Source organism: Balearica regulorum, chromosome 1 (assembly GCF_011004875.1).
Source record: "Balearica regulorum gibbericeps isolate bBalReg1 chromosome 1, bBalReg1.pri, whole genome shotgun sequence".
NCBI lineage: Eukaryota > Metazoa > Chordata > Aves > Gruiformes > Gruidae > Balearica > Balearica regulorum.
The window spans coordinates 173163542-173188849 of NC_046184.1; the positions used below are offsets into that span (position 1 = coordinate 173163542).

The 25308-nt window shown below is 40.5% G+C and overlaps 1 protein-coding gene across 2 annotated transcripts in view; it reads left to right on the plus strand.

Annotated features, from left to right (window-relative positions):
* TBC1D4 (TBC1 domain family member 4) overlaps positions 1-25308 on the plus strand; it is a 116402-nt gene that overhangs the window by 84001 nt on the left and 7093 nt on the right. Inside the window, exons 9-17 of one of the 2 annotated variants that reach the window (XM_075741677.1) lie at positions 523-597; positions 1603-1829; positions 3663-3812; positions 12562-12722; positions 13644-13853; positions 17491-17649; positions 20724-20882; positions 21358-21602; positions 24488-24647. In XM_075741677.1, the coding sequence (XP_075597792.1) occupies positions 523-597; positions 1603-1829; positions 3663-3812; positions 12562-12722; positions 13644-13853; positions 17491-17649; positions 20724-20882; positions 21358-21602; positions 24488-24647 (1546 nt within the window). The remainder of the gene's footprint in view (positions 1-522; positions 598-1602; positions 1830-3662; positions 3813-12561; positions 12723-13643; positions 13854-17490; positions 17650-20723; positions 20883-21357; positions 21603-24487; positions 24648-25308) is intronic. The other variant, XM_075741678.1, reaches the window with a different exon arrangement.

Consider the following 25308-nt stretch of genomic DNA (forward strand, 5'->3'; position numbering starts at 1 on the left):
AATTGAAAAGGCTTGTTTGTATCTGGTGCTATTTGGCTGGATTTGCAGCCAGAGAGTGTTTTTTCCCAGTTTTAGTGCTTTCATTACTTTTTCTGAGGTGGAATTAATTTGTCTGAAACATCTAGATATGGAGTAAACTCTCTGTGGAGATCATAGTATGTCAGACACGTCTGTTAGCTGCAGTGCATGTGCAGTAGTGAAGTCGGGAGCTTTTTGAACTCTGCTGTTTAAGCCTACTCAGCTGTTTGCCTCAGATGGATCAAGAAATACTCATTTGCTTCAGACAACAGAGCTGCAGGTTTAAAACTCCTGGGAGCAAGTGGGGAGAAGATATGATTTTGCCAGCTAAAGATGTCACTGCTTGTGGAATCCAGTGCTTGGCCCACAATCTGCGATCTTAGGTCAAATGTGTCATGTGCCTGAACTGTCCTGTGTTCACCTGCACAGCTGTTGCCATCTTTGCTTAACCTTCAGAAAAAGAGAAAAAAGACTAGATTACATTACTCATCTTTTTTCTTGCAGGGAGCCAACAGAATGCGAGGCCGCCTGGGAAGCATGGACAGCTTTGAGCGCTGCAACAGCCTTGCTTCTGACAAAGTACGTAAGGAGCTTAGTTAAAATTGGCACGTCGTCACGCATGGGTGTTAAACATAAATATGGCACTCTGCTTCAATTTGAAGGAAGTAGCACAAAGCACATCAATTTAGAAAACTCAAATAAGAGTTTCCACTGGGAGGCAGAGGGTGTAAGAAACCTGGCATATATGTTGACTTGAAGCTTCAGCTTTAATCTGTTGTTGGATTGCCAGTCCTTTTTTTCTGTACTTCCCTTGTTTTTACAAAAAGCAGGGAATTTCTGGTCAGCTTCTGCCTTGTTTTGCTGAAGTAATTAAAAAAAGGTCATATCTCAACGAGAGGAAATGCTCTGAAGGTGAAGAATCCTTTCTGTAAGTAATAGTTGCTTTAGGGAAGTAAGAATTTTTGACCTAAACCCAGCTGTTGGGGATGCTGTATGGGGGCGAGCGGGCGGAACTCTGTTCACTTTCTTTTTATTTCCTGTTTTTAATGTTTTACCTCATGTGGGGATTGGTTGCTAGTTTTCCCAAGAGGTGAAGATTCTGTTATGGTTTTCCTGCTACAGTTACTCATAAGCTGGCTGTGTAATAACAGTCTCTCTTCCAGGATATCGCTATGACGGTACCGGAAGTATGCTCACGATATGTCGAGGAAACTAGCTAAAAGCAGTTTCCCTAGTCTTTTCAATTCCTGTATTTTCCTGAAAGAGCCAGAAGTCCGGTAGCTGGAATGCCAGTCCCTGTGAGAGGATGCCTAGAGTAATTAGTGTGTTGTTTGCATTGTATATATATTTTTATTCCTCCCTCCTCTTTTTTCTTTTTTTCTTTTTTTTAAAGAAGGACGCTGCTGGTTCAGAGTAAATTATCAAAGGATGTCTGGTTTTGGTGATAATTAGCATACAATAGGCCATGACCAAGAAGGGGGAGAGGCTTTGGTGCCCCGATGCGGCGCACGACCCGTGGGGTTAGGCGAGAGCTTTCGCAGGGCACAGGGCGGCAGGCCTCACTCCGCCGGCACTTCCTTTCAGGACTTTTCACCGGGTGATTCCCCACCAGCTACTCCTCCGGCGTCCCCCGTGTCCTCGGCCTGGCAGCCTTTTCCCGAGGAAGACTCTGACTCCCCCCAGTTCAGGAGGCGTGCGCACACCTTCAGCCACCCCCCCTCCAGCGCCAGGAGGAGGATAACCTTCCAGAACGGGAGATCCCAGAGCATCCGGTCCCCACTGCTGCGGCAGAGCTGCGTCGAGGCGACAAGGTGAGCCGGGGCACGCCATGCCATGCGCCTGCTGTCTCCTGCAATTTCAGTACATGAGCTTCACCCGTGTTCCTTCTTAGGAAGCTGTTTCTGCACCGCTCGGGGTTTTATTTATTTATTTATTTGCAGTCTGTCTTCTCTGCCTCCAAGTAGTTTGGTGCTTTGCAGTAACTCGCTAATCCCTGAATTAGTGATTCAGGGGAAGCAACAATCCAACAAATTGATTGTTGGGCTGGATGCCAGTGCCGATCTATTTATTTACTTATTTGTCACCTCCGAGCTGAGTCTTTTTGACAGTGTTGATAGTCAGGCCCTTTGGAGAAGAGGTCCTCGCCACTTTTAATTGCCGAGACGGTAGTGTGACGATTTTATGCCAGGATTAAAAAGGCACCGACAACTTCAAGTGTCTGTTGGTGTGTTAGCCAAAGCTTCCAGAGAGTATGTCCAGAATTAAAATCAATGAGAAGTCTTACAAAAGGACTGAAGGTTTAAACATCTCCACCGAATTTCCGTGTTTGCCGTGCTCCAGAGCTTCCCTCCGTAACTTCTTTCCCCTTCCTTTTTGGAGACTCTCCAGTTATTAACATGTGGAGCACTGTTCCTTCAGGAGTTCCTTCACTCAGTCAGAAGAGGTCCCCACAGTTCCTTGCAAGCCTCTTTGGTTGTACTTTCTTTCTCTGCCTCCATCCTGGCTATCTGTAGTAAGTGGCCATGCAAACTCCAAAACCTTTGCAAGATTCAGGCCCAGATGAGCTGATTTTTTTAATTATTTTTTTTCTGTTGGAGGAGCACTTTCTCCAAACTGCTTGTCTATTTCAGTGCTTGGCTGCAATTATGCTTTTTCTGGGCTCTTTCTAAAAATTGCTTTAAATAATAATTTCTCACCCATTTGTCTAGATTAAAATATCAGTGTGAGTGCAGCACCACCTTGTAGAGAAAGGCAAAAAACTTTATTCTGTTTAAGAGAATGGAAGGGGTGAAGGGTAAGAAACTAGCCTTGAAGTAGCTTTGTTACATTGTGTTTCTGAAGAGATAAATAATGTGGTTTTTACTGAGATAAACTTTGGTTATTTTTTTTTTTTCCCCCCACTGACCATGTTGTATGCAAACAGGAAACCCTGACAGTTCAAACTGAAGGACTTGCTGACTTAACTTCTTTGTAATAATTTTTAAGAAGTTGCTGATTAAGTGGCATCATCAGCAGATTTTCAATCAAAACAGTTTGTAACAACTTGGTTCTAGAATGGGATTTTTCCTTCTCTCCTTTTGAGGGTTAGTAAAAAATCTTAAGTAAAAGAAACTGAATTAAATTTATGTCCTCCCGAACACTTGTTGCTATTATTAAGTAATGTTTAACTGTGTAGGACTATCTGTCTTGATTTAACCACTTCAAAACAATGTATCCAAAAAATATGGCATTTAAATAATCTATTCTTTATAATGTGTTCTAGCAATACACATTATTTACAAAATACAGAAAACTGAAGGGAAGAAACAAGGTGGTTCATGTTATTGGAAGCAAGTTTTTAGGCTATTTTCTGAATGTTTCAGAGATTCTGATTTTGCTTTGAGAATAAATAAGGCTAAAGAAATAAGGTGGTCTACCTGTTCTGCAATGGCATTGAAATCTTTCTTAAAAGAAATCAGCTGTAACAGGAAAATCGATATCATCAGGGAAACTGCCCAGTAGTGCATTGGTACATTTTATCTTCTGGGAAACAAAGTTACCGTAAGCCAAGACGAAGTACTTGGCCACTACCTTTAATCTGGATGTTTTGTCGTATCTGAATCCAATGCTGACCCATCTGCTATGTTGTCTTGTTGCCCGCACAGTCCTATTGTCGGGGTTCAGCGTGCTCTCAATGAGAGTGAATCTGCATCATCTGGTCTCCCCTCCTCTGTCTCTGCCCCTTCTTTCCTGAAAAGCTTTTACCAGGGCACAGGAAGGTTGCTCCAGCCCTCAGAAAGTGACCTCTCCAAGAGGTGAGAGTGTTCTGCCTAGTTCTTCAGTGCCACCAGCTTAATATCAGGATTCCCAATGCAATGCAGCGCATAGGATCACTCCCACTCTGCCTTGTGCTCCTGCTTTTCTAACAGACTTCCTAAGTACTTGGTGCAAATGGGCGAACAGGCTTTTGGCCAAAAAAGCCTGCTAAAAACAGAGAGTTGTCTGCTGACATCTAGTAGCTGTGACCTATTTTTGCTGCAGTGTTGCAAATCTGCTGCATTGGTTTGTCACTTGAAATGCAATGGTTTTTAGCAGTGTCACGTCAATTTAATGCTTTCTCTGTTGAATGCAAACCAGCATGTTTTGCTGTGATCACTGGCATGTGAAAATAAGAGCAACGTGAAGAGTGTACAATACTAACATGGGATGTCTGTGCATGAGGAAGGGAAAATGCCAGGTTAGCTGGGTGGTACCAGCTGTGAGATGTTTAGAGAGAATTAGCAAATAACTTCCAATTGAAGAGGAGTGGGGAAGCAGCGAAGAGACAAGAAGGGCTTTCTGACATCAATGTGAAAGACTGAGTATCTGAATGGAAGTCACACTTCTTTTTACTCTAAGAATAGGCTCCCCTTCAGGAGGGTGCTTGAGGAAACTGCGTATGCGTTATGTTTCTGAAGTAGGCCTGTAGTGAGTAAGGTGGAGCCATAGTTTTGAGCTTCATAATGTTTTTTTTTGTCAGTTGCTGGCCTTTTCATTTCTCTTCTGTCAATGACAACTCCTTTTTCCTTTGTCAGTCTGTCCTTGTTCACTGAACTGTACTTGTGATTCTGGTACTCTTCATCTCTGAGTGTGGCTCTCTCCTAATTGTTCCCAACAGAAACCTGTGGAGTTGTAGAAGGTTCTTTTGTGACTGTTTCTCCCTGGAAAAATAGCAGCAGATTGCATTGTTAACAAAACCAAGTGTTGATGAGATCTGAATTCTGGGTGTGTGAGGACTAATACATGGGGATTTCAGTTCTATGAGATGGGTGTGGAAGTTTTTAGGGGTGTCTAAAGATATTTTTTCATCTCTTGGAATGCAGTTTCATTAAACACAGATTAGTTTGTCATCTCCATTTAGGGCAGACTGTAAGAAATTGTGTAAATATACAAACTAATGTGAGGGGCAATTGACCTGAAGGTGGCTTTAAGGTTCAATTTGGGTTAGTAATCTCTAGTAATATATAGGTTAGAATACAAAGTCTGTATCATCTTAAGCACACTGTATCCTGCCTTGATTTCACTGACATTTAAAGTGTCTCTGGCCTCTAATCTGTAATTGGTGTACAGCATGCAGCCAAAACCTGTAATATAGACACAAATACAAAATACCTAGAGTGAAATTTCTACAGTTTAGTCCTTCCAGCAGAACAAACTTGTGTATAAGTGGAATAAGGTGAGATGTCGTTACAGGAACGTGACTGCAGAGCCTTAGTGGCAGGACCCCTGCTTTAATATTGCCTGTTCTAAACCTTGTGTCCAGTAATAGTTACTATATACGTGAATTGGATGCCTAGATTTTCAATTCCCTACTACACTTACTACACTGCAGTACCACTAGACTACATAGCAGTTGAATTATTAAACTTGAAATTAAAGAAATGAATGAGTGCACACCAGGGTGTGCAGAGAAATGGCAAAAAAATAACCTGTCTCTTGCAGACTATCTCTTATTTGGGTTCTAGTCCAATTTTTTTTCTGTGTTCCCTCCAGTTAGCAGACTTGGTCCAAGCTGAACCAGTGCCCTGATCGGTTTGTACAGGCAGCTGGATCCCATTAAACCTAGCTTTCTGGATTTGAGGAATGTAGGTATTGAGTATTGTACTAAAACTGTACTTTAATGCCAGCTAATTCCAAGCTGAAATTTCTGAGATATTACTCTTTCTGAATTGGTTATGCACACTAGTCGAGATACCACGTTTCATTATAATGGAGGTTTGAACTGTAAGGTAGGGAGATCTTCAAATTTGGAATAATTCCCAGAAGATCACCCTGTTTCTACTTAGGTTTTATAGTATACAGGTTTCTGATACCATTTAATCTTGAATTTGTGAGAAAACTCCTGTGAAAATGGGATCTCATTAGGTATAGATCTTGCTGGGAGCAACTAGGCCTGAGCTGTCATGGGAAGGAAATTGCAGTAGCAAGAGTAAAGTGTTGGCATCTAGTTGGGTTCATGAAGTGATACAACAAATATAGTCAGAAAGAAGTGCCAAATGAATAATGTTGATGTGATAGAGTGACTGAGGTAATCTGTCACTTGAACTGGCTAATGGAGAATGAAATATATTGTCCAGCTGATGATGGCTGAACTTCTTTAAGCTTTCCCTGATTTAGCTTGCAAATGTGAGTTGTGCCATCAGGTTTATGAATGAGAGGAAGTTCAAATTTTTTACAGCGTGGTTTTTCTTGTGGGTTGGTTTGTTGGTTTGTGTGTGTTTGTTTGCTTTTGGGTGGGGTGTGTCGTGTCCCCCCCCCCCCTTGGCTGTTTTTCAGAGAAGACCATCTTCTATCCCAGTAGGCTCAATGCAAAGTGTTCTTAGCATTCTCGTGTGAGTGTATGTGAAGTTGAAATTGAGCACAGTGTGGCAGTCCTTTACAATCTGAAGACTATAGCTGTTTAACTATTAAGAACCCTAATTAAACCTTCAGTGCGTTTTCCTCTCTAAGAGTAATCATGGTTACTGTGCATTCATGAAGTGTATCCTAGCCACATTGCACTTGAGAAAAATTCTTTATCATCTGACTTTCCATGTCATGTAGCTTTGAGATTACACATGATGCAGTAGGCAGCTTTTCTTGGTGTTCTGCTGAACTCTGATGTGCAGGAACCAGAGCCAGTTTCAGTTGGAATTAATTTTAGAAAGGTGTTTGCTTTGTAGCAGTCAGATGGGCCTATGCAAATAACACCAAGCCAGAGTCAGCTGTGGAGCTGGGTGTTAAAAAGCAGTTCTGCTTATTATATATGTGTCTTTATGTAATAACCACTGTATAGAAGATGATTCTGATCCATGTTTACGTCACATTTGGCATATGGTCACAGACTCAAACTGATACGAGGATGTTGGAGATACAGGGTACAGTGGCTCTCACCTACTGTAGTCATCTCATCTAATCAATGGAGTGAAGTTGGTGTTTTGGCAGCACAGTTGCTCTCATCCTAATGTGATTGTCTTTAATATTCTGACATTTACAGAGCTGATCCTATTTATCAACCTTCCTTCCTGAACACTAATATAGCCAGTTGTGCCTGTCACTGGGAACATCTTCATTTAGAAAACATTAATCATGTCCTAAAAGTGTCTTGACCTTCATTTAAAAAGGAAGGCTCAGTTGACTTGCTAGGATTTAAATGGTTGTGTTGGAGAAAACTAAAGCCAGGAGATAAAAATTATTCTCCAGATTAGTTCACTGTGGTGAAAGACATATCTTTTTTTCTAATGTTTGTGGGGAGGCTGAGCTTTTTGGGTTTAATTCTAATGATCACTACTGTGATGCTTTATGTGGAAGAGACAAAACACTGATATGTTTTTTTCTTTAAGGAATGAACAGTATAGTAAAGTTGGGCATCAACACAGTATTAATAGGTGCCTTCAGAATGTTTTTACTGCATTGTTGATTTGTTTGTCTAGAGAGAAGTCTAGGGTAGAAATTATCCACATAATCTTGATTTTTGACAAGTGTGTGAACATAAGGAGTAAAAAAAAAATAATCTTGCCAATATAGAGGTAAACAAACAGGAATCTGAGAGCATAATCTGTTTTTAGACTTTCATTTCTGTGACTTCTGGAATTTCTGGCTTTTATTCAACAGCTACTCCTGAAAGCTAGACTATTGGAAGAATCCGTTTGGTTTTTTAATATAAAAATAAAAGCAACATTTTTAAAAATGGGACAACCTTCAGCATAGGTTTGACTAGCCCGCACCGTCTCTGTTCATTGCATTGTTATGCAAGGATAATTTAAGCTGACTTATCACCGCTTGAATTCGAACAGATTGCTTTTTTAAAATAGCTTCATTTCTCATGAAGAAAGTAAAATACTTGAGAATGTTCTTTAAAAAAATATAGCAGAAAGTAATTATTCAGAATGGAAATATATGACAGGACTGAGAACCAATAGAGAGATGTAAACTGATCAGAACTAGTTTTTCTTCCTCCCAGGGGGGAGGAATACTTCATGTATTAGGCTTACATATAGGCTTCTGCCAGTTTAAATCCTGGGAGTTGACATATTAGCTTTCTGTACTTGATCCTGGGGGATTTTGTACCATCTCGGCCTCCAAATTTCAAAGTAGGTCGAGTTGATTCAATTGCTACTTAGACCAATCAAGAGAAGAAGTTGAAATGAAAGTGAACTGGGGAAGAATGCAAACCTTGGCATGAGCAGCAACAGTGTTTATTCTCAAGTCAGTTGGCTTTTGTGGACTTAAGTGCAAAATAATTCAGATAAGTATTGTGTAAAGAGATCGCAAGAAATGGGATAGCTTTGTGGGGTTTTTTGTGGTTTTTTGACTATCTGTGGTTTTTTGACTGTCTCTGGGAGCATTTTAAAGAACAGTTTGGGGAAGAGATTTAGGTAATTGAAACCAAGCAATAAGCATGTTTGTAATTTGAATAAGTTTTTTGGGTTTCTTCTTTTTTTTTTTTTTTTTTAAATTTTTACATTAAACTAGCTGTCTCATCTTCATACTGTTCATTATCGGATAGAATAGTGAATGGGATGATGCTTTGGTGAAACTGACTTGCAGTTACCTGAGATAAAAAGATTAGATGATCAGTACCCTGTACTCTTGAGTACTTGGGTTATTGCTTGTAACAGATTAAGAATGAAAGTACAGACTGAAATAGCTCAGGCATTATATTGGATTTATAGCTTTTCACTTTTTATTGTACACGAGCTGATGAATGCATTTTGGTTTCATGTTGTGTCAGGAGCATAGGCTAAGTAGTGTTATGGAGAACCATTATTCTTCAAACTGAACTGTGATTTGTCTTAAATATAGTGTGTTACATTGTTACCATTTTCCAGAGCTGCATGGAAGGTATGTTAAGTGATTAAAACAGGAACAGTAAGTAAAATAAATTGGAAATACTCCATTTTATGGAATTTCTCTATTGAACTCTTTGGCTTTGCCCTTTCCTATGTCTGTTTCACCAAGCTGAAATATTCTGACATAGAAGCTGTACCATAATCTAGTTGTCATTTTCTTAAAATAAATTAAAAAAAAAAAAAAAAATCAGTTCTTGCGATCGTGTCCTAGTTTGCAGTTAAGTTCTTAAATCTCTCTTCTGTAGTTCAGTAAGATTTTATATACTGCTATCTTGTAATTTGTCGCACATTGACTCTGGTGCATTTAATTTTGCTCAATTGTTGGTAGGTTGCAGCAGGACAGGAACTTCTAGAAAGTAGTTGGTTTTTTTCCTTCTTGGAGGCTATGTCACTGTATAACCCAAGAAATAGTCATCCTCTGCCTTGCCCCAGTGTCTAGGCTTTATGAGCAGTTATAAATTTCTTGAATTCAAGGTAGCAACTTCTTTCTTAATGTGGAAAACATAATTAAAAACTGTAATTAATGATTGGACTATTTCTGCTAGTTGACCTTCCAATATGTTTCCCTTGTAGATGTTTAAGCCTGTGCGTTGTCAGAACAAGGTCTTTTCTTAAGAATTTTAAAGAATTTTTCCCTGTGTGTGAGGTTCAGTATTAGCGTCCTGACAGGAAAGTTGTGAAAGTCTCTGTTTCCCTGGGTTGGGAGGTGGTGAAAACTCTGCTCTGCTTTTCAGTAGCAATGACTGAAACGAAGGTACTGTTGTTGTTTCAGAGTTGCTTCTGCTCTTACTCTCTCTGCTCATATTTAATTAACCTCTCCATTTTGCAGGGAACTGATAGCTGATGGTCAGATATACTTTTCCTTTTCTTTACCCCTGCCTGTTTAGAGGAACTGTATGAGGTGCTGCTGGCCTGTCTGAGCAGAGCACCAACCTGCCTATTAAAATCCACAGCTACCTTAAAACCTTAAGTAATCTTGCAAATATGACCAAGAGCGAAGCCAGACAGTTAAGTTTAGGTATGACAGATGGTAAAGTCTAGAGAAGAAGTATTGTGCAACTCCTGATTCAAGGTGGGAAATACGTGATTAACTCATCTGTTTTCTGCACCAACCTTCTGAACCTTTTTATCACAGGATATGAGACACTACCATTTTACTCTGACTTCTTCCTGCTTTTACTCTCTAGAGTACTGTTTCACACCTTCAGATCTGATGTTAAGCTACGACTTGTCTGTCTGCCTTGAGATGAGGAAACTTTCTTTGCTCCCTTTCTAGCCTCCCTTTCCTAAATCTCGGTGTTTTCACAGGTGCGCTTGCCTTCCACTGAATATGGCAAGATGTGTGCATGAGACTTTCAAAAGTTTTCTTCATTCATCAGGCAGCTCTTTGAAAGAGGAGGTGATTGATGTTAGTTGCTTAAAATGCCAGGGGAATTTTGGAAGGGAGGGTTTAACCACAGCAATACAGGTCCTCAGAACTGTATGATTTGCACACTTCACGAGGTAGCACATGTGACTAATCCATCCCACTGTAAACGGCGACTCAAATGACATTAACAGCTTTGTTTCATACCCTGAAATAACCACCCTCTTATTCTGACTTTCCTGTAAACTTTACTACTGTTAATTGAACACTTTCAAGGGGGAGCTTTCATTCCCTTGTTATGTAGCTTCTATTTAGTAAGCCCTGGAATGACTCACTTTTTGTATTCTAACATGTGATATGTAAGACTTGAAATAGTGAGAAGTATTTTCGCCACTGTTATTTATAGAAACTTGAGTTACAATGATTAATATATCCAAACTCAATACCTTATTTCCAAGAGTTATTAAACTGAAATACTCTGGAAAACAGCACCTCTAGATTCAAAATTAGTTTTGTAGGCTATGCCTAGCTAGCACTAGCAGTGGTTACCCCATCACCAAAGACTGTGTAAGAGTTAGCCAAATAAGATTGTCACAGTTTTTTTTGTTGCTATTTTGGTTAGTGCAACATGGGGCTCTGCTGAGGATGTGTAGGGAACTGAGGCACTGTAGAAACTAAATAGGGAGCAGAGAATAATTCAGTCTGTGTTATCCAGGGCTCCCAGCCCATAGTGCTGTTCTTAGAGGGTAGCAGGGATGGTGCCTAATGCTGGGTAGGTGAACTTGAAGACACAATTATTTCTCTGCCATGGAAGCAGGATCTGATGCCTGTGTATGACAGTGAGTCTAGTTTGCTCACTGAGGCTTACAGATGTCAGGGAGTTGTTGTAGATCATTAGTATAAGGACAGCTTTGGTCACCAAAAAGGCCAATTCTACCTTGGTGGATTATCACTCAACACAGAGCATTTGATATGAACAGTGCTGATTGAGATGCGTAGCTGGTAGACTGGTGTAGCTGAAACTTCCTAGTCTGCCCCCCTTGCAGATCTCTCCTTTTGTGCCAGCTAAATGTGGGGAGACAGACCGCAGCTGGCCAACTGCGATCATCTGCAAGTGACTTACCACTAAAAACATAGTGAACACCTGACATGCTGGGCTTTCCTTTCATCTAACTCTCTTTAGGGACTTTGCACTGTAGCATGGAAATTCTTCACAGGATGAAGGTTTGAGTGTAGCTACTGCTGTGTTGATATAGCAGTTTTCCCTGTGCTGAAGATGAAGCTGCAGACACAGCTCCCTGTATTTGATCCTGTCTTCCCAAGAAGCCTGTAGTTGTGCGTCACGCTGTTGATGTTGCATGGAAGCACTTGTGGCAGATAATCAGTGTACCAATTCCTGTACAAAGTCTATGCACCTACTTTACTACCACAAATGTAAAATGCTGAAATATTTCTGAAAGTGGCTCAAGTACTTATGAAAGCTAAATGCCCTTTCCTCTGGCAATAGTCGGTAGAGAGGTGTACTTGGTGTCCTCTTAAAATGACCTCCCAGCAAAGCTTCCCTGTATCTTCTCCTTGCTTCTTCCAGCAACATAAGCTACCATTAAAATTACTGTGTAAATGCATTTCTATATGGCAAGTAGGGAGATGAGCTCCTTTTAAGTCCTTGTGGTAGGAACTGAAGCTGCCTTCTGTTTGCAAAAGCTCTGTCCCATCAGCTGGAGATGCTGATGAAACATGAGGACATCTGGCCCCATTTGTGCAAGTGAAGTGTCCACTTCTTGAAGCATAGGAAAGTGGCTGCATGAGAAGGCCAGAACATTGCCTCCAGTGAAATATTCACCTGTGAGCTCATCATGCCATTTAAAATGGCACTAAATGGAGTGTTGTGCTCTGCTAAAGCAACATCTGTGCTTTTTAGGGGTATTACATCAGTTTGCCTCTCTAAGACTAATGTATGGCAAACAAAACCCATTGCTATCTATTTTAAAGGCTAAACATTACCATGTTTACCTCTTAGCTTTTCAGAAAGTTTTTAGCTTTTATTCTGAGCTTCCAGCTGAGCACTGTACGAATGCTGTGAATTCTTCCTGGTGGAATATGGTGCAAACTTCACAGCACTGTGTCACAAGAAAACAATTGGGCACTTGTGTATTCAAGGTGAAGCTCTCACACAGCATGCGTTTTCTTCTAAAGCTTCCCAGCAAATGCTCCTGCAGGTTTGGTTGTACATTAGGCAGACTTAATAAAGATTTTTTTAATTTATTTTTATTTCCCCTCGAAAGATGACTGACTTTGATCACCCCATATGCTTTTTCTTTCCTTCAGTGATGGGGAGGGAAAGAAAAGAACATCAACTGTCTGCAGCAGTGAATCTCTAAATGCTGTGGGGGCCACGCTCACACCTCGCCGCATCTCCTGGCGGCGGAGAATATTCCTGCAGGTAGCTTCACCTATGAATAAATCTCCTTCCAAGATGCAGCATCCAGGTCTGTGTGTGCTTTTAAAGACAATAAACAAGCAGTTGTTACTGAATAGTTATTACTATAGTGAACTGCAACATAGGAAAATATGAAAGGGAGAAGGGAGTCAGCTTGATACAATATTCTTGCTAGAGCCTTGCTAGAGGTCACTTGTGCTCAGTTGGCTTTAAGTCTTTGTCGCTTTGAACAGAGGATTCTGTCATCAAAATCAAATGAATCGCAATCTGCCATGGCTGCAATGATAGCAAGGAAATGAAGAACTGCCTCTTGCTGACAAAGATATCCTTTTTAATGGTTAGCAGATTTTTACCCTAGACTGCTTATGTGATAGCAATGTTTGCAGAAAACGGCAAATTTTCTGCTTTGTCCTTGCACTGCATATAGCACCTGTTGAAGTGTATTAATAATTCTTATAGCTTTAGGTCATTTAAGATAGAAACCTCTGAAATATCTGAAATCCTGCTATGTTGATAAAGTCACGTTGGCGGAATTGACAACCATGGGTAAATGACAAACTCTATTTAGTGACCATCAAGTGCTATAGCACTGCCTGCAGCTTAGCACATGGAGAAAGTTTCTTTTAGTATAGAGCCTGTGGTAAATCACAGCAGTAAACAAGTTCAGCTGTAAAGGCGACTTTAGGGATAAATGTCCCTTGGTAACTCTAGAAGGAGCTAGCAGGGCAAAGGGTTGAAGTACTGGGTGACCTTTTATATAGCTTTATTTTGTTTAAATATAACTTTAATTTAAATTAAACACTTTATTTAACAATAATTATTTACTGTTGAACTGCATTTTCTCTATCTTTGGAATCGGCACCTTGCTGCTGAATGTGGAAGACAACTACTTTTGTTCTGCTGTGACTTAGATTTTTGTGATATGTCAAACAATCCAAGTTTCCTGTAATAGCTCTCTGATTCTTTGCAGATGGTCATGATGGAAGTGAATTGTTACCATTATCCCCTCTTGCTCCACCCCTGGAGGAGGACCCTCTTGTTCTAGTATTGCAAAATGAGGATGGTCCAGATAAAACTGGAGAGAGGAAAAACTCAGAAGAACTACAAAGTCTGTGGAGAAAAGCCATCCATCAACAAATTCTGTTACTTCGAATGGAAAAAGAAAACCAGAAGCTGGAAGGTTAGCTATTTAGAAAATAACCCTAAAAACTATAACAAATTCTGCTGCCTAAGCTGAAAATTGTACTGATGTTGGGCATCTCAGAGATATGCTTCTGTAACTTTTTGCTTAACAGTGCTAGGAAAAAATGTGTTCGCCCAGTCCTATCTCACAGTCTTTCAGGTTCTCTGTCTACTTACCAACACTTTAACTAAGGTGACTCATTACAAAGAAAGTGATAACTTTTCTTTTTTTAGTGCATGTTAAACAAAGGTTGCTACAGTCTGTGTTCTAGCTGACTAAGTCTAGGAATTCTAATGTGGAGTCAGGAGGTGATGCCGTGTGAACACTTAGGTATGGCAAACCTTACCCTCTGTATCTTGTTTCAGTCCTTTGTAGTGCATGGTGTTTCTGTCCAGGCTTTCTGTCCTTCATCAACCACATCACAGTGGCAATTTATAAATATTTGAATCCAAATATGATTTTTGAACAACTGGCTCTTGAGGATGTCATTAAGTTCTTTTTTCGGAAGATAAGCACTGTACACTGAAAATTGAGAGCTGTTACTGAGGGATCTGAAGTTGGCCATGCTGACTTGTCAGCTGCCAGAGCTTCTGGCTAAGATACTTTATTATGACTGGTGAAGACTTACACAAATGAAAGATAGGATGCAATGTCTGTCCTAGCATATACAAGTTCTTCAGTATAATAGACTAATAGTTTTTGGGCAAGTTGAAAATGTCAAATGTCCTCTCTGCAGTTGCTGCCCTCATCTTCTGTGTGGTGTATAACCTCATTATATGGTAGTCTGATTCTTCAAACAAAACATAATGATCTTGTTAAGGTCAATTAACTCTTTTTCCTTCTTTAATGGTGCTTACTGAGAAGGCAGGGAGAGGAAAATAAAACAGCAGGATAGAAATGTTTCCACGTCCCTACAAGTATACATCCTTGAATATATTTCCTACAAATGTAGCGTATTTCTCTGCACTCTCTCTATAGTTTGTCTCCCTGTTGACACACACTTCTGTGGAAACCCCTAGATTCGTAGGGAACATCTACAGAGAAGTGTGTTTTAACTTCAGCCAAAATCTTCATTTATTGTTTTAGCAAATGGTTAGTCTACTGTTGTGGGGTGGTGAAGCTGGACGTCTGCTGCAGTAACTAATTTCATGTTTTTCCCTCTGGTAGTATGAGCTGCTGAGGGACAAACGCTTTTCTGTACCCACCCTGTGTGGCTGGAGGTACTGAAAACTGTTAAATCAGTCCAGTTCCTTAAGACTCAGTTATAAGTTATTTCCATTTTGTAGCAGATATGCAGAAAATAAATTCTGCCTGCCTGTTCATTTGTGGCGAAAACAGGAGTGTCGGCCGTGGAGACTCCAAACTGGCACTCATCTGCAGCCCACATCTTGGTTTGTGCTCCAAGGAGCATGTCTCCTGTGTGCAGGTTCCTAAGTACTGCTAGTGAAAATGGTGCTCTAGCTAGTTAGAATTCATCACCTTATTTTCAAAGGGTAAAAAGTGAACTGTCTTAACACCTATCTCTAGGCTTCCTGTGGGCTGCTGTAACATGGGCCATTTTACAGACACAACGTGCAGAACTGATACATTCCAAACAAGTGCTGGTGCAGGCAGTGGTTGGCATCCTAGCCTACAATTAAATGTAGATCTCAGGAATGGGAAATGTAATAACTGAAATGCAGCCATTTCTCCACTTGAAGCCAGGTTCCTAGCTGTGAATTTATTCAGCTGTATATGACTGGTTTAAGACAGGAATTGCTGTGGAATTGTTTTTAGTGGTTTTCTGTTAATGTTTTGTCAATTTTTATTTACAAAATATTAATAGAATCTCTTTTCCTATTCCTTTTGCTGTCGAGGAGACTTGAATACTGTTAGCTCTTTGTTTTACAGAAGGTAAGTTCTGTGAATTGCACAAACTTGCTTTTATTTTTGCTTTTTTTTTGCTTTCCCTGAGAAGCTGTTTTTTCCAGTAGATCACCTAGAAATATAAAAACTACAAAAAGTAGCAGGCCACCTAGCAATGATTAGGAAGAATGTTAACAAGGATGGTTGCAAGCAGCCAAGGTTGGCAGAGTAGGTAGAGCAAGTACAATCAACAGGCAAGCTTGCTGGCTTTCACTAGGGTTAATTGCAGAGCCAAAGTACTATTCAGTGAACGATAACCTGTGTGCTTAATCCTGGAGTTCGCTGTCACGCTGAAATATGTTATGCTGTCTTGAATCTGTTCCATATCGCTTATGTGAGCATTCTCAGATGAAATTGTACAGTAATAGGGTATCATTTAAAATTGCCCCAGTTGGACTGCAAATTCTTGTACTGAGGTTATGTTCCCATTTTTATGGAAGTGTACTGTACCTTGCATAATAGTTGCTTCTACAAGGCCCCCTGTAGTCTTGAATAGACATGGTCTCCGAGGTGTAACACACAGCTTTTGGAAGTAATTTGTCACCTACATTTTTGGAGTGGGCTAGGCAATGATTCTACGGATTCATCCAATATTGGCTGTATCCAAAGTGAGATGATTAGGCGAAGGAACTGATTGTCTTGTTTTGCAGGTTGTATAAAAGCACGAGTGAGACTTTGCTTTTACCTAGAGATGATAGGAGGGAGGAAGGCTACATCTGTAAGAGGAAAGAGTCTTCTGCAAGGAGCAAGTTCTGCACGCAGATCAAGGCAAATTTGGGATAAATTCAATTGCGGCTTTCAGAGGTCATGTTGCAAAATGTACAATTCAGTCCAATGATAACTAAACCTATCTCTGTAAATTAAGACACATTCAGGTCTGGATTCCATTTTTTTTATACCAGTAGTACGAGGAATTGGAGTGGTTTTGTACATGCATATCATGTATAATAAAATAACCACAGTTAATTTCTCCATAATGGAAATGAAAGCTGTTCCTCCATGAAATTCCAGAGTAACAATGCAGCTTTATTTCAGAAATAGTGAGGTCTCTGGAATAAATATTGTGTGCCAGGAAGTCCGGTGCAGCAAATCTTTTAAGTTTACAGCAACATGAGTTCTGTGCTTCAGCATAGATGTACCTTTCTGGGTATGGTTTATGTTGGTTCATTCTATTTACTTCTAGTCAGCCTGATGATGCCAGGTAGCAGTGCCAAGAGCTCTTACCACTCTCTTAAGGGACATGTAAAAACTGGAACCAGGGTGACAGACTTCAGTTTAGAAGACTTGCCTAGCTTGCTTGCCTAAATCTCTAATATAAACATTCATATGTCTGGGACTTTCCATACTAAAACAATTGTAATGTTCAATATAAACAAGAGAAAAATGATCAAAGGTGGTTTTGCAGTTGAAAGAAGCAGCAGATGTGGTGAAGTTGACTCTGAGTGTGTTTTTCTTCTTGCTCCAAGCCTTAAAAAATGTTTTCGTGTACTTCATGAATTACTAATGTTCATGGCCCAGTACTAAAGTTAAATTGTTACCTGCAGCATCTTATGACAAAAGACTGGCCCCATTTCAGCTATTAGCTGATGGATTGTAGAAGGTGTATTTATCTCTTGTCAGATAATCAGGTAGATATATCTAAATTGAATGGGTTTTGCGTATTTGGTGTCATATAACTTTCTGATGTTCTGGTTTTCTCAGTGCTCTTCCTTTGTGTTCTCTGTTCTAGCAAGCAGAGATGAGCTCCTATCAAGAAAAGTAAAACTGGATTATGATGAAGTTGGTACATGTCAGAAAGATGTCATAAATGTTTGGGATAAGAAGTTACTGAACTGCAGAGCCAAAATCCGCTGTGACATGGAAGATATTCATTCTACTTTGAAAGAAGGTATTTATGTAGGATGGCTTTTAACTATAAAGTCTGAAGATTTATTTTTTGTTGCCATTTGATGCCAAAGGAAATCTGCCAGCAATACACTTTTTCCAGTATCACAAAATCATGAAAAAATTGCCTTCTTTTTGCAAATGTACCCACATCCCGCTGTCAAAGAGAAAATGGGTTCTGCTGTGTCTACAGCTTACAATGACAGTGATGCAGAAACGTGTATAGTCATAGTCCTGAAAGTAGCATCTTGTGCCCAGTATTATTACAGTGAAGATTGGAACATGGAGCTTCTGCAGCTAACACTGTGACCTTCTGGTTTCTAGTTTGTGGCTCTTATCCAATTGACTCTGAATTTCAAACGCTCTGGCTTTACTTGCTTACTGAGAAGGCAGGACCATAATGCCTTTTGTGGACTGTGCCCAAAACCCAGGGAAAGCTCACAAGCGAACTTCAGAGAGTCAGAAGGACTACATCTTGTGGAGTCTGGACTATGGTCTCTTAGTATTTTGTTTCCTTGAGTGAAAGGCTGGGGATTTTGGCTTGAAATAGGTCTTCCTGTGGCTTAGCCATAGGCCAGAAGGGGAGCCAGAGGGCCTTGTTAGTATAATGCAGATGTAGAGTCTGATTGCACTGTTGTGCCCTCCTCCATGTAATCTCACGTCTGTATTACAGATGCTGAAAAGTTATAGTTCAGTGTAATCTGGCTGTGGTATAGAAGAGAAATTTAATTTGCTACCAAAGAAAATTGTGGTAGAAATAAGGTGGTTCCTGTTAGTGACCTGCCAAAGACTGCCAACAAACGTCTTTCCTTCCTAACCTAGTTACTGTTGCTGGACTGCAGTTCAGAGTTTGGAACAAGGATATGCTTTTTCTAATTTGTATTCTTGCTAAATAATTATTTGCCTGGAAAGTATTAGCAGAGTTGACAATTTATTTTGATTTTCAAAGGTTGGTTTACAGAGTCAGGGGGATGTATGTGAAAGTCTGAAAGTAGTATTTTAATTTAGTTTGTGCTTTCATAGGTGCTTGACTGACTTGAGAGAAATGCAGTCTTTCAATATGAGTGGGTCTGTGTCCTTCACAGAACGGTAGGGGTTGGAAGGGACCCCTGGAGATCATCCAATCCAACCTCCCTGCTACAGCAGGATCACCTAGAGCAGGTTGCACAGGATTGCATCCAGGAGGGTTTTGAATATCTCCAGAGAAGGAGACTCCACAACCTCTTTGGGCAGCCTGTTCCAGTGCTCAGTCACCCTCAGAGTGAAGAAGTTTTTCCTCATATTCAGGTAGAACCTCCTGTGTTCCAGTTTGTGCCCATTGCCCCTTATCCTGTCACTGGGCACCACTGAGAAAAGCGTGGCCCCATCCTCTTGACATCTGCCCTTTAGATATGTATAAGCATTGATTAGATCCCCTCTCAGTCTTCTCTTCTCCAGGCTAAACAGACCCAGCTTTCTCAGCCTTTCCTTATACAAGAGTTGCTCCAGTCCCCTAATCATCCTTGTAGCCCTCTGCTGGACTCTCTCCAGTAGATCCTTGTCTTTCTTGACCTGGGGTGCCCAGAACTGGACAGAATATTCCAGATGTGGCCTCACTAGGGCAGAGTAGAGGGGGAGGATAACCTCTCTGGACCTGCTGGCCACGCTCTTCTGAATGCACCCCAGGATACCATTGGCCTTCTTGGCTGCAAAAAGGCACATTGCTGGCTTGTGGAGAGCTTGTGGTGCACCTGGACTCCCAGGGCCTTCTCTGCAGAGCTGCTTCCCAGCAGGTCAACCCCTAGCCTGTATTGTGATGCCTGGGGGTTATTTCTCCCTAGGTGGAGGACCCTACACTTGCCCTTGTTGAATTTCATAAGGTTCCTCTCCCCCCAGCTCTTTAGCCTGTCCAGATCTCGCTGAATGGCAGCGCAGCCTTCTGGTGTATCAGCCACTCCTCCCAGTTTAGTGTCATCAGCGAACTTGCTGAGGGTACACTCTGTCCCCTCATCCAAGTCCTTGATGAATATGTTGAACAAGACCGGACCCAGCACTGACCCTTGGGGCGCACCGCTAGCTAAAGGCCTCCAACTAGACTCTGCGCCGCTTATCACAACCCTCTGAGCCCTGCCATTCATCCAGTTCTCAACCCACCTCACTGTCTAACTCATCCAACCCGCAGTTCCTAAGCTTGCCTATGAGGATGTTATAGGAGACTGTGTCAAAAGGCTTGCCAGAGTCAAGGTAGACAACATCCACTGTGCTCTCCTTGTCCACCCAGCCAGTCATGCCATCACAGAAGGCTGTCAGATTGGTCAGGCATCATTTCCCCTTGGTGACCACTCCGGATAACCACCTTCTCCTCCACGTGCTTAGAGATGACCCCCAGAATGAGCTGTTCCCTCACCTTTCCAGGGATGGAGGTGAGGCTGACTGGCCTGTAGTTTCCTGGGTGGTCCTCCTTGCCCTTGTTGAAGGCCAGAGTGACACTGGCTTTCCTCCAGTCCTCAGGCACCTCTCCTGTTCTCCATGATCTTTCAAAGATGATCAAGAGTGCCTTAGCAATAACATCTGCCAGCTCCCTTCCTTTGGTATGCAGCAGTAATGCTTTTAGGTATAAACTGACCATTTTGTAATCTGTACGTCTTTCTCCAAGCCTATGGACTGACGTGAGCAGCCCTTTGGGAAGCGGAAGAGGAGATGGACCTCTTTGTATTTTGTACCTCTGGATTTAGTTCAGCCTTTCTAAACAGGATGGTCTGCATTCTACATGTGGTCATGCATCTTTTCCTGCTGGAGACTAACAGCTCAGAGATGGCAAAACAAGTGATGTCTGTACCTCAGTTGCCCAGTTTACTGCTCAGAGTAATTACCTGAAGTGTGTAGTTAATGTTTAGTTAGTGGGACTGAACTGTGGTTACTGAGGGAATACACTGCAGAGTGGACAACTTCTGAAGCTGACTGTTTGAAAGGGATCCTCCACAGTGGTTTGGCTAAGATTATGACAGGCAAGGTTATGACAATAAATTTGCAAATTCTTCTGTTGTAGCGTAAAAATATGCCCCTGCTTAGGCCTCTTGTTTTTTGACTGACCTGCAGGTGTACCAAAAAGTCGTCGGGGAGAAATTTGGCAGTTTTTGGCTGTGCAACATCGAGTCAGACACAGACTGCCAAACAAGCAGCAGCCTCCTGACATCTCTTACAAAGAACTCCTGAAACAACTGACTGCTCAACAGCACGCCATCCTTGTAGATCTAGGTACGTGTGTTTGTACCTGGGAGATTACTGTTGACTCATTTCATGTGTCCAAGTGGAAACACACCATTCTTAATGGAAGCTGTTGCTGGAGATTGATGCTGCTGTATCAGCACCACTTTCTATGTCATCAGGACACATTTTGTATATGCCACTTAATGTCCTCTAAGCAGATGATTTCATAGGTTATGCTGTTTGTATTTATGCTCTTCTACATCTGTCTGAAAAGAGAAATCAAGCAGTTGCTTCTGCAAGTTCTATGTAGATGAGAATATGAAAGGAGTTCAATGGATACGGTCTAAAATCAGGTAAATTACAGATTGATCTGACTAAAATCAACCTGCATATGAAAGCAAAGAGAAAAGGTCTATGGGAAGAGAGAAGTGCTGCTTGTCAGATGGATCTGTTGGTTTTTTGTTTGGTTGGTTTTTTTAATGAGAAGAATTTAATATCAACTACTCTTCTCTCTTTACATCAGGACGGACATTTCCTACGCATCCTTACTTTTCTGCCCACCTGGGAGCAGGACAGCTATCACTCTTTAATCTCCTGAAAGCATATTCTTTGCTGGACAAAGAAGTAGGTTACTGTCAAGGTATAAGCTTTGTAGCTGGAGTGCTGCTTCTACATATGAGTGAGGAACAGGCCTTTGAAATGCTGAAATTCCTCATGTATGACCTTGGCTTCCGTAAGCAGTACAGACCAGACATGATGTCGCTACAGGTAAGTCATTCTTTCTCCTAAATCAAACCAGAGTTTTAAATAAGTTTTGAGGTCTCAGAGATTGCTTATATTTTCCAGGGTCTTATGAAGCTTCTTGTGTTGTTTTGGTGGTTGTGAGGTACATGAAAATGTTACTGTCAAACCCTCTCCAACTCTGAATTTGCAAACAGAGAAGTTCAGAACTTGCAGGCTTTTCCTGTCACACGTCCCCATCATCTCCTGTTTGGAAACTCTGCTTTCTCTGCTATTTTGCTGTTCCTTTTCTTTTCCTTACTTCTTTCTCTTCCTTATGCCAAAACACTGGTATGCATATATCTGTACAGCTAGAGTTTAAATTTGATTTTGTTTTTCTTCAGCCCATAAGCCTTTAGATGTAGATTTTTCTCTTGTATGTCAAATCAATTGTGACACCCAGCGGCCACTTGATGCATTCCACAGGCATTTGTACTCAAAGCTGCTCTGTCTTGCCTCATTATTTCCACCTCTTTTCTCTCCATGTTAAGGGTGGTGGGTAGAGGATGATGAGAGAAAACAGATGAATTTTTAATCATTTAGTTTGCTTATGAAACGATGCATGCTCTGCAATATTAGTCTTTTTAACACCTAGCTATAGATACTAAAGGCTGCTTAGGAAAGAGACAGAAAATCATTATCTGTGTAAACTTCAAGGTTTAAAGTTTGAGAAATCTTTCACCTTGAGATACAACAGTACGCTGACTTAAATAACTATATGCTGTAAGCCCCTAATATTATAAAGGGATATATCACTGTTGAGTTAAAGCTTGAAATCCACAGTGGAGAAGGAGAAAACTAAGAGGCAGATACAAAAAAAAACTTTTTTTTTTTTTTTTTTCATGCTCCCTGCATAGCAAACATTTATAATTAAGTAAAACTTGAGGGGGAGTTTCAGTCCACTTTTCATGACCAGTCACTTCAAGTGCTTATTTGGCAAATGTCCAGAACAATAGAATAGATTGTAGTTAAAGAAATTGTATGTGCTTATTCCAAAAATTATAGAGGGGGGTGTTTTATTGTGGATGAAAGTATGCTATAACAAGTTTGTTGTGATGAATTAAGGGTGAACAGTCATGAAGAGCATCGTTCTGCCTCTTCCCTATCCCATCCCCCACCCCCCAATATGTTTAGAACCAGTGTGTGGGGGGGTGTCTAAGTGTGATAAATGCATGGTTGTGGCACTTTTTTTCCCCCAGAAGATGCTCTTTTAGTGTTTGTATGTTATACTGCAGTTGTAGACTTTCAATAACATCTGATGGTTTGAGAGCAGTCAATTTTCCAGGATTTCACCTTTTGATTTAAATAAGTCTGAAACTTTCACTGTCAGAAGCTCTTAGGAAGAATACTTCAAGTTTGAGAAGGTTTACCGCCTGTAGTACTGTTTGCCCTTTAAATGAAATGATCTCTCTTTACCCACAGTTTGCTCCTAGGTGGTTGTCCTGTTCTAGACAAAAGTACAAGTTTTGTCTGCTCGAGGCAAGGTAGACTATGGAAGATGACTTAGAGGATCTCGCTAAAGCCTAACCCTTTGGTTTGGTTTTTAACAGGAGTAGAGCACTTGCAAATTCTTTTGCATTTACAGTACTGAAACACAAGTAAGCCTATATGCAGAATTAGCTTCTGTCCTGTAGAAGAAAAATGTTGGATGTTTCTTTAGGATAATGAAAACTTATTTGACTTACGTTTTAATTTTGTCAGGAAAAAGTAGTTATCTAGCTCCTTAGTTCATAATGAACTCACCCAAGTGGTTTACTGTCTCTGTGATACTATTCTAATTTCACACGTAAATGTATTTTGTATTGACACGGTCCAAACTGTGCTTAATTAGTATCTTTGGCAGTTAAAACAAGGACTCGAACCCATGCACAAATTCAGCTAATTTGCCTGAATGAGACGTGATCTGTCTTCTTGAGGACACTGCTGACTGATAGTTTCAAGTGCAGTCAGTTTTTGGTAGGGAAGAATCATGACCACTAAAAGTAGGAACGTAGCTGGATCCAGTAAGTCATTTTCTTATTGAGGGATGGATTCACCTTAAGCGTAAGGCACTGCTGACAGCAAAATTGGACCTGAGAGCTAATCAATATATTTCTGTTTCTCATCTTCTGCTTTCTGAGAGAAGCATTACTCTGTGCTGTAACTAACTGTGGAGTATAAACTATCAAAATTGCAAGGAAATAATTTGCCACAGAGCGGTATTTTTAGCAATGAATAGCAACTTTTAACCATTTTGCTTTGCAACCTTTTACAGATTGCATAGAAGCACTTTTTGTATTAGTATCTTAAATGTCTATGGACCACTGGCATATGGGAGGTGCGCTGGGAAATACGTATGTGGTACACCTCTACTGACGCACTGTGTCTAATGTACTCTGTGGGTCAGAGTACAAAGTGATGACTGTAGCATAGGAGTTCTAAATGCAGCAAAAATATGGCCAAGATTCAAAGGGTAAAAGCTGAAATGTGTAAATTTAGCCAGAAATAGTTCAGCTCTGTAATGTAGAGTTGTGGCATCTTGGAAGAGGTACTTCTGCTTTCATTGCTGCAAGACTGAAAGTTCTGGTTTCTTGATAAAGTTAGATCAATATATTCTCCTCTTACCTTAAGCCTGTGAATCTAAAATGATACTTCATTAATAATCAGGTTCAAACTGTTCTTTGTTATTGACTACTATGTTGGTTTTAACTCATTAGGGGTGGGTTGTTTATACACAAGTAGATACACTTGAGGCCCTAGGCAACAATTAAGCTTCATTTTACAGTACCATCTGTACTGGAGGTAATTTCCCTTCGATGAAATGTGAATGGTTTGGAAAACTAAGTAAAGCTGAATTTTTTTTTCTCTACTTTCTCCCCCCTCATGCACTGTAGATTCAGATGTATCAGCTCTCAAGGCTTCTTCATGATTATCACAGAGACCTGTATAATCATCTTGAAGAAAATGAAATCAGTCCCAGTCTTTATGCTGCACCGTGGTTTCTTACACTGTTCGCATCTCAGTTTCCGTTAGGATTCGTAGCCAGGGTATTTGGTAAGAAAGTTTATTCTATTGCAATAATAAACAGAACAATGTTGGCCATTGTGTTTTGAAACTCTCAGGGAGTAGTGTTCTACATACTAGGGACATTTGGGGTGACTGTTGTGGGTGGCAAGTAGGAATGCTCTTCGTGGTGGGATGTCAGTTCCTTTTCAAAGAGGAAAACAGAAATGTATTCTTTGAAACATCAGACTTGAGCAATTAAGTGTGTCTGCTGTTATTAGCCAAGAGACTTCAGAAGTGTGAACAGCAGGAAGTTTATTGTTGCAAATGTATTTTATGCATCAAGCGTTCAGTTTATGTCTATAGAAAAGTTCATCTTGTTGAACTTGCGATTTGAAAAAGGAGAATGCATTGGTTTTCTAGAAAATGTTTCTGAATAACTGATTCTAAGTGCTTTCTAATAAAAATTCAAATAAGTTTGAACTTAAAGGCTGTTTTCAGGTATTCATGTATATATTGAACAGTTTTCTATCTAAGCATGCCTCTTACTCCATTTAGATATTTTTTTCATTATATGCTCCTCTTCAGATAACATCTAGTACAGAAGCTTAAATAGTGATTATGCCTTGTAGTGTTTACAGTATCAACATGTCAAGTACGTGGTTTTGTATTCTTTTAGTGTCAGTAAGAACTTGCAGGTTAATCAAATTTC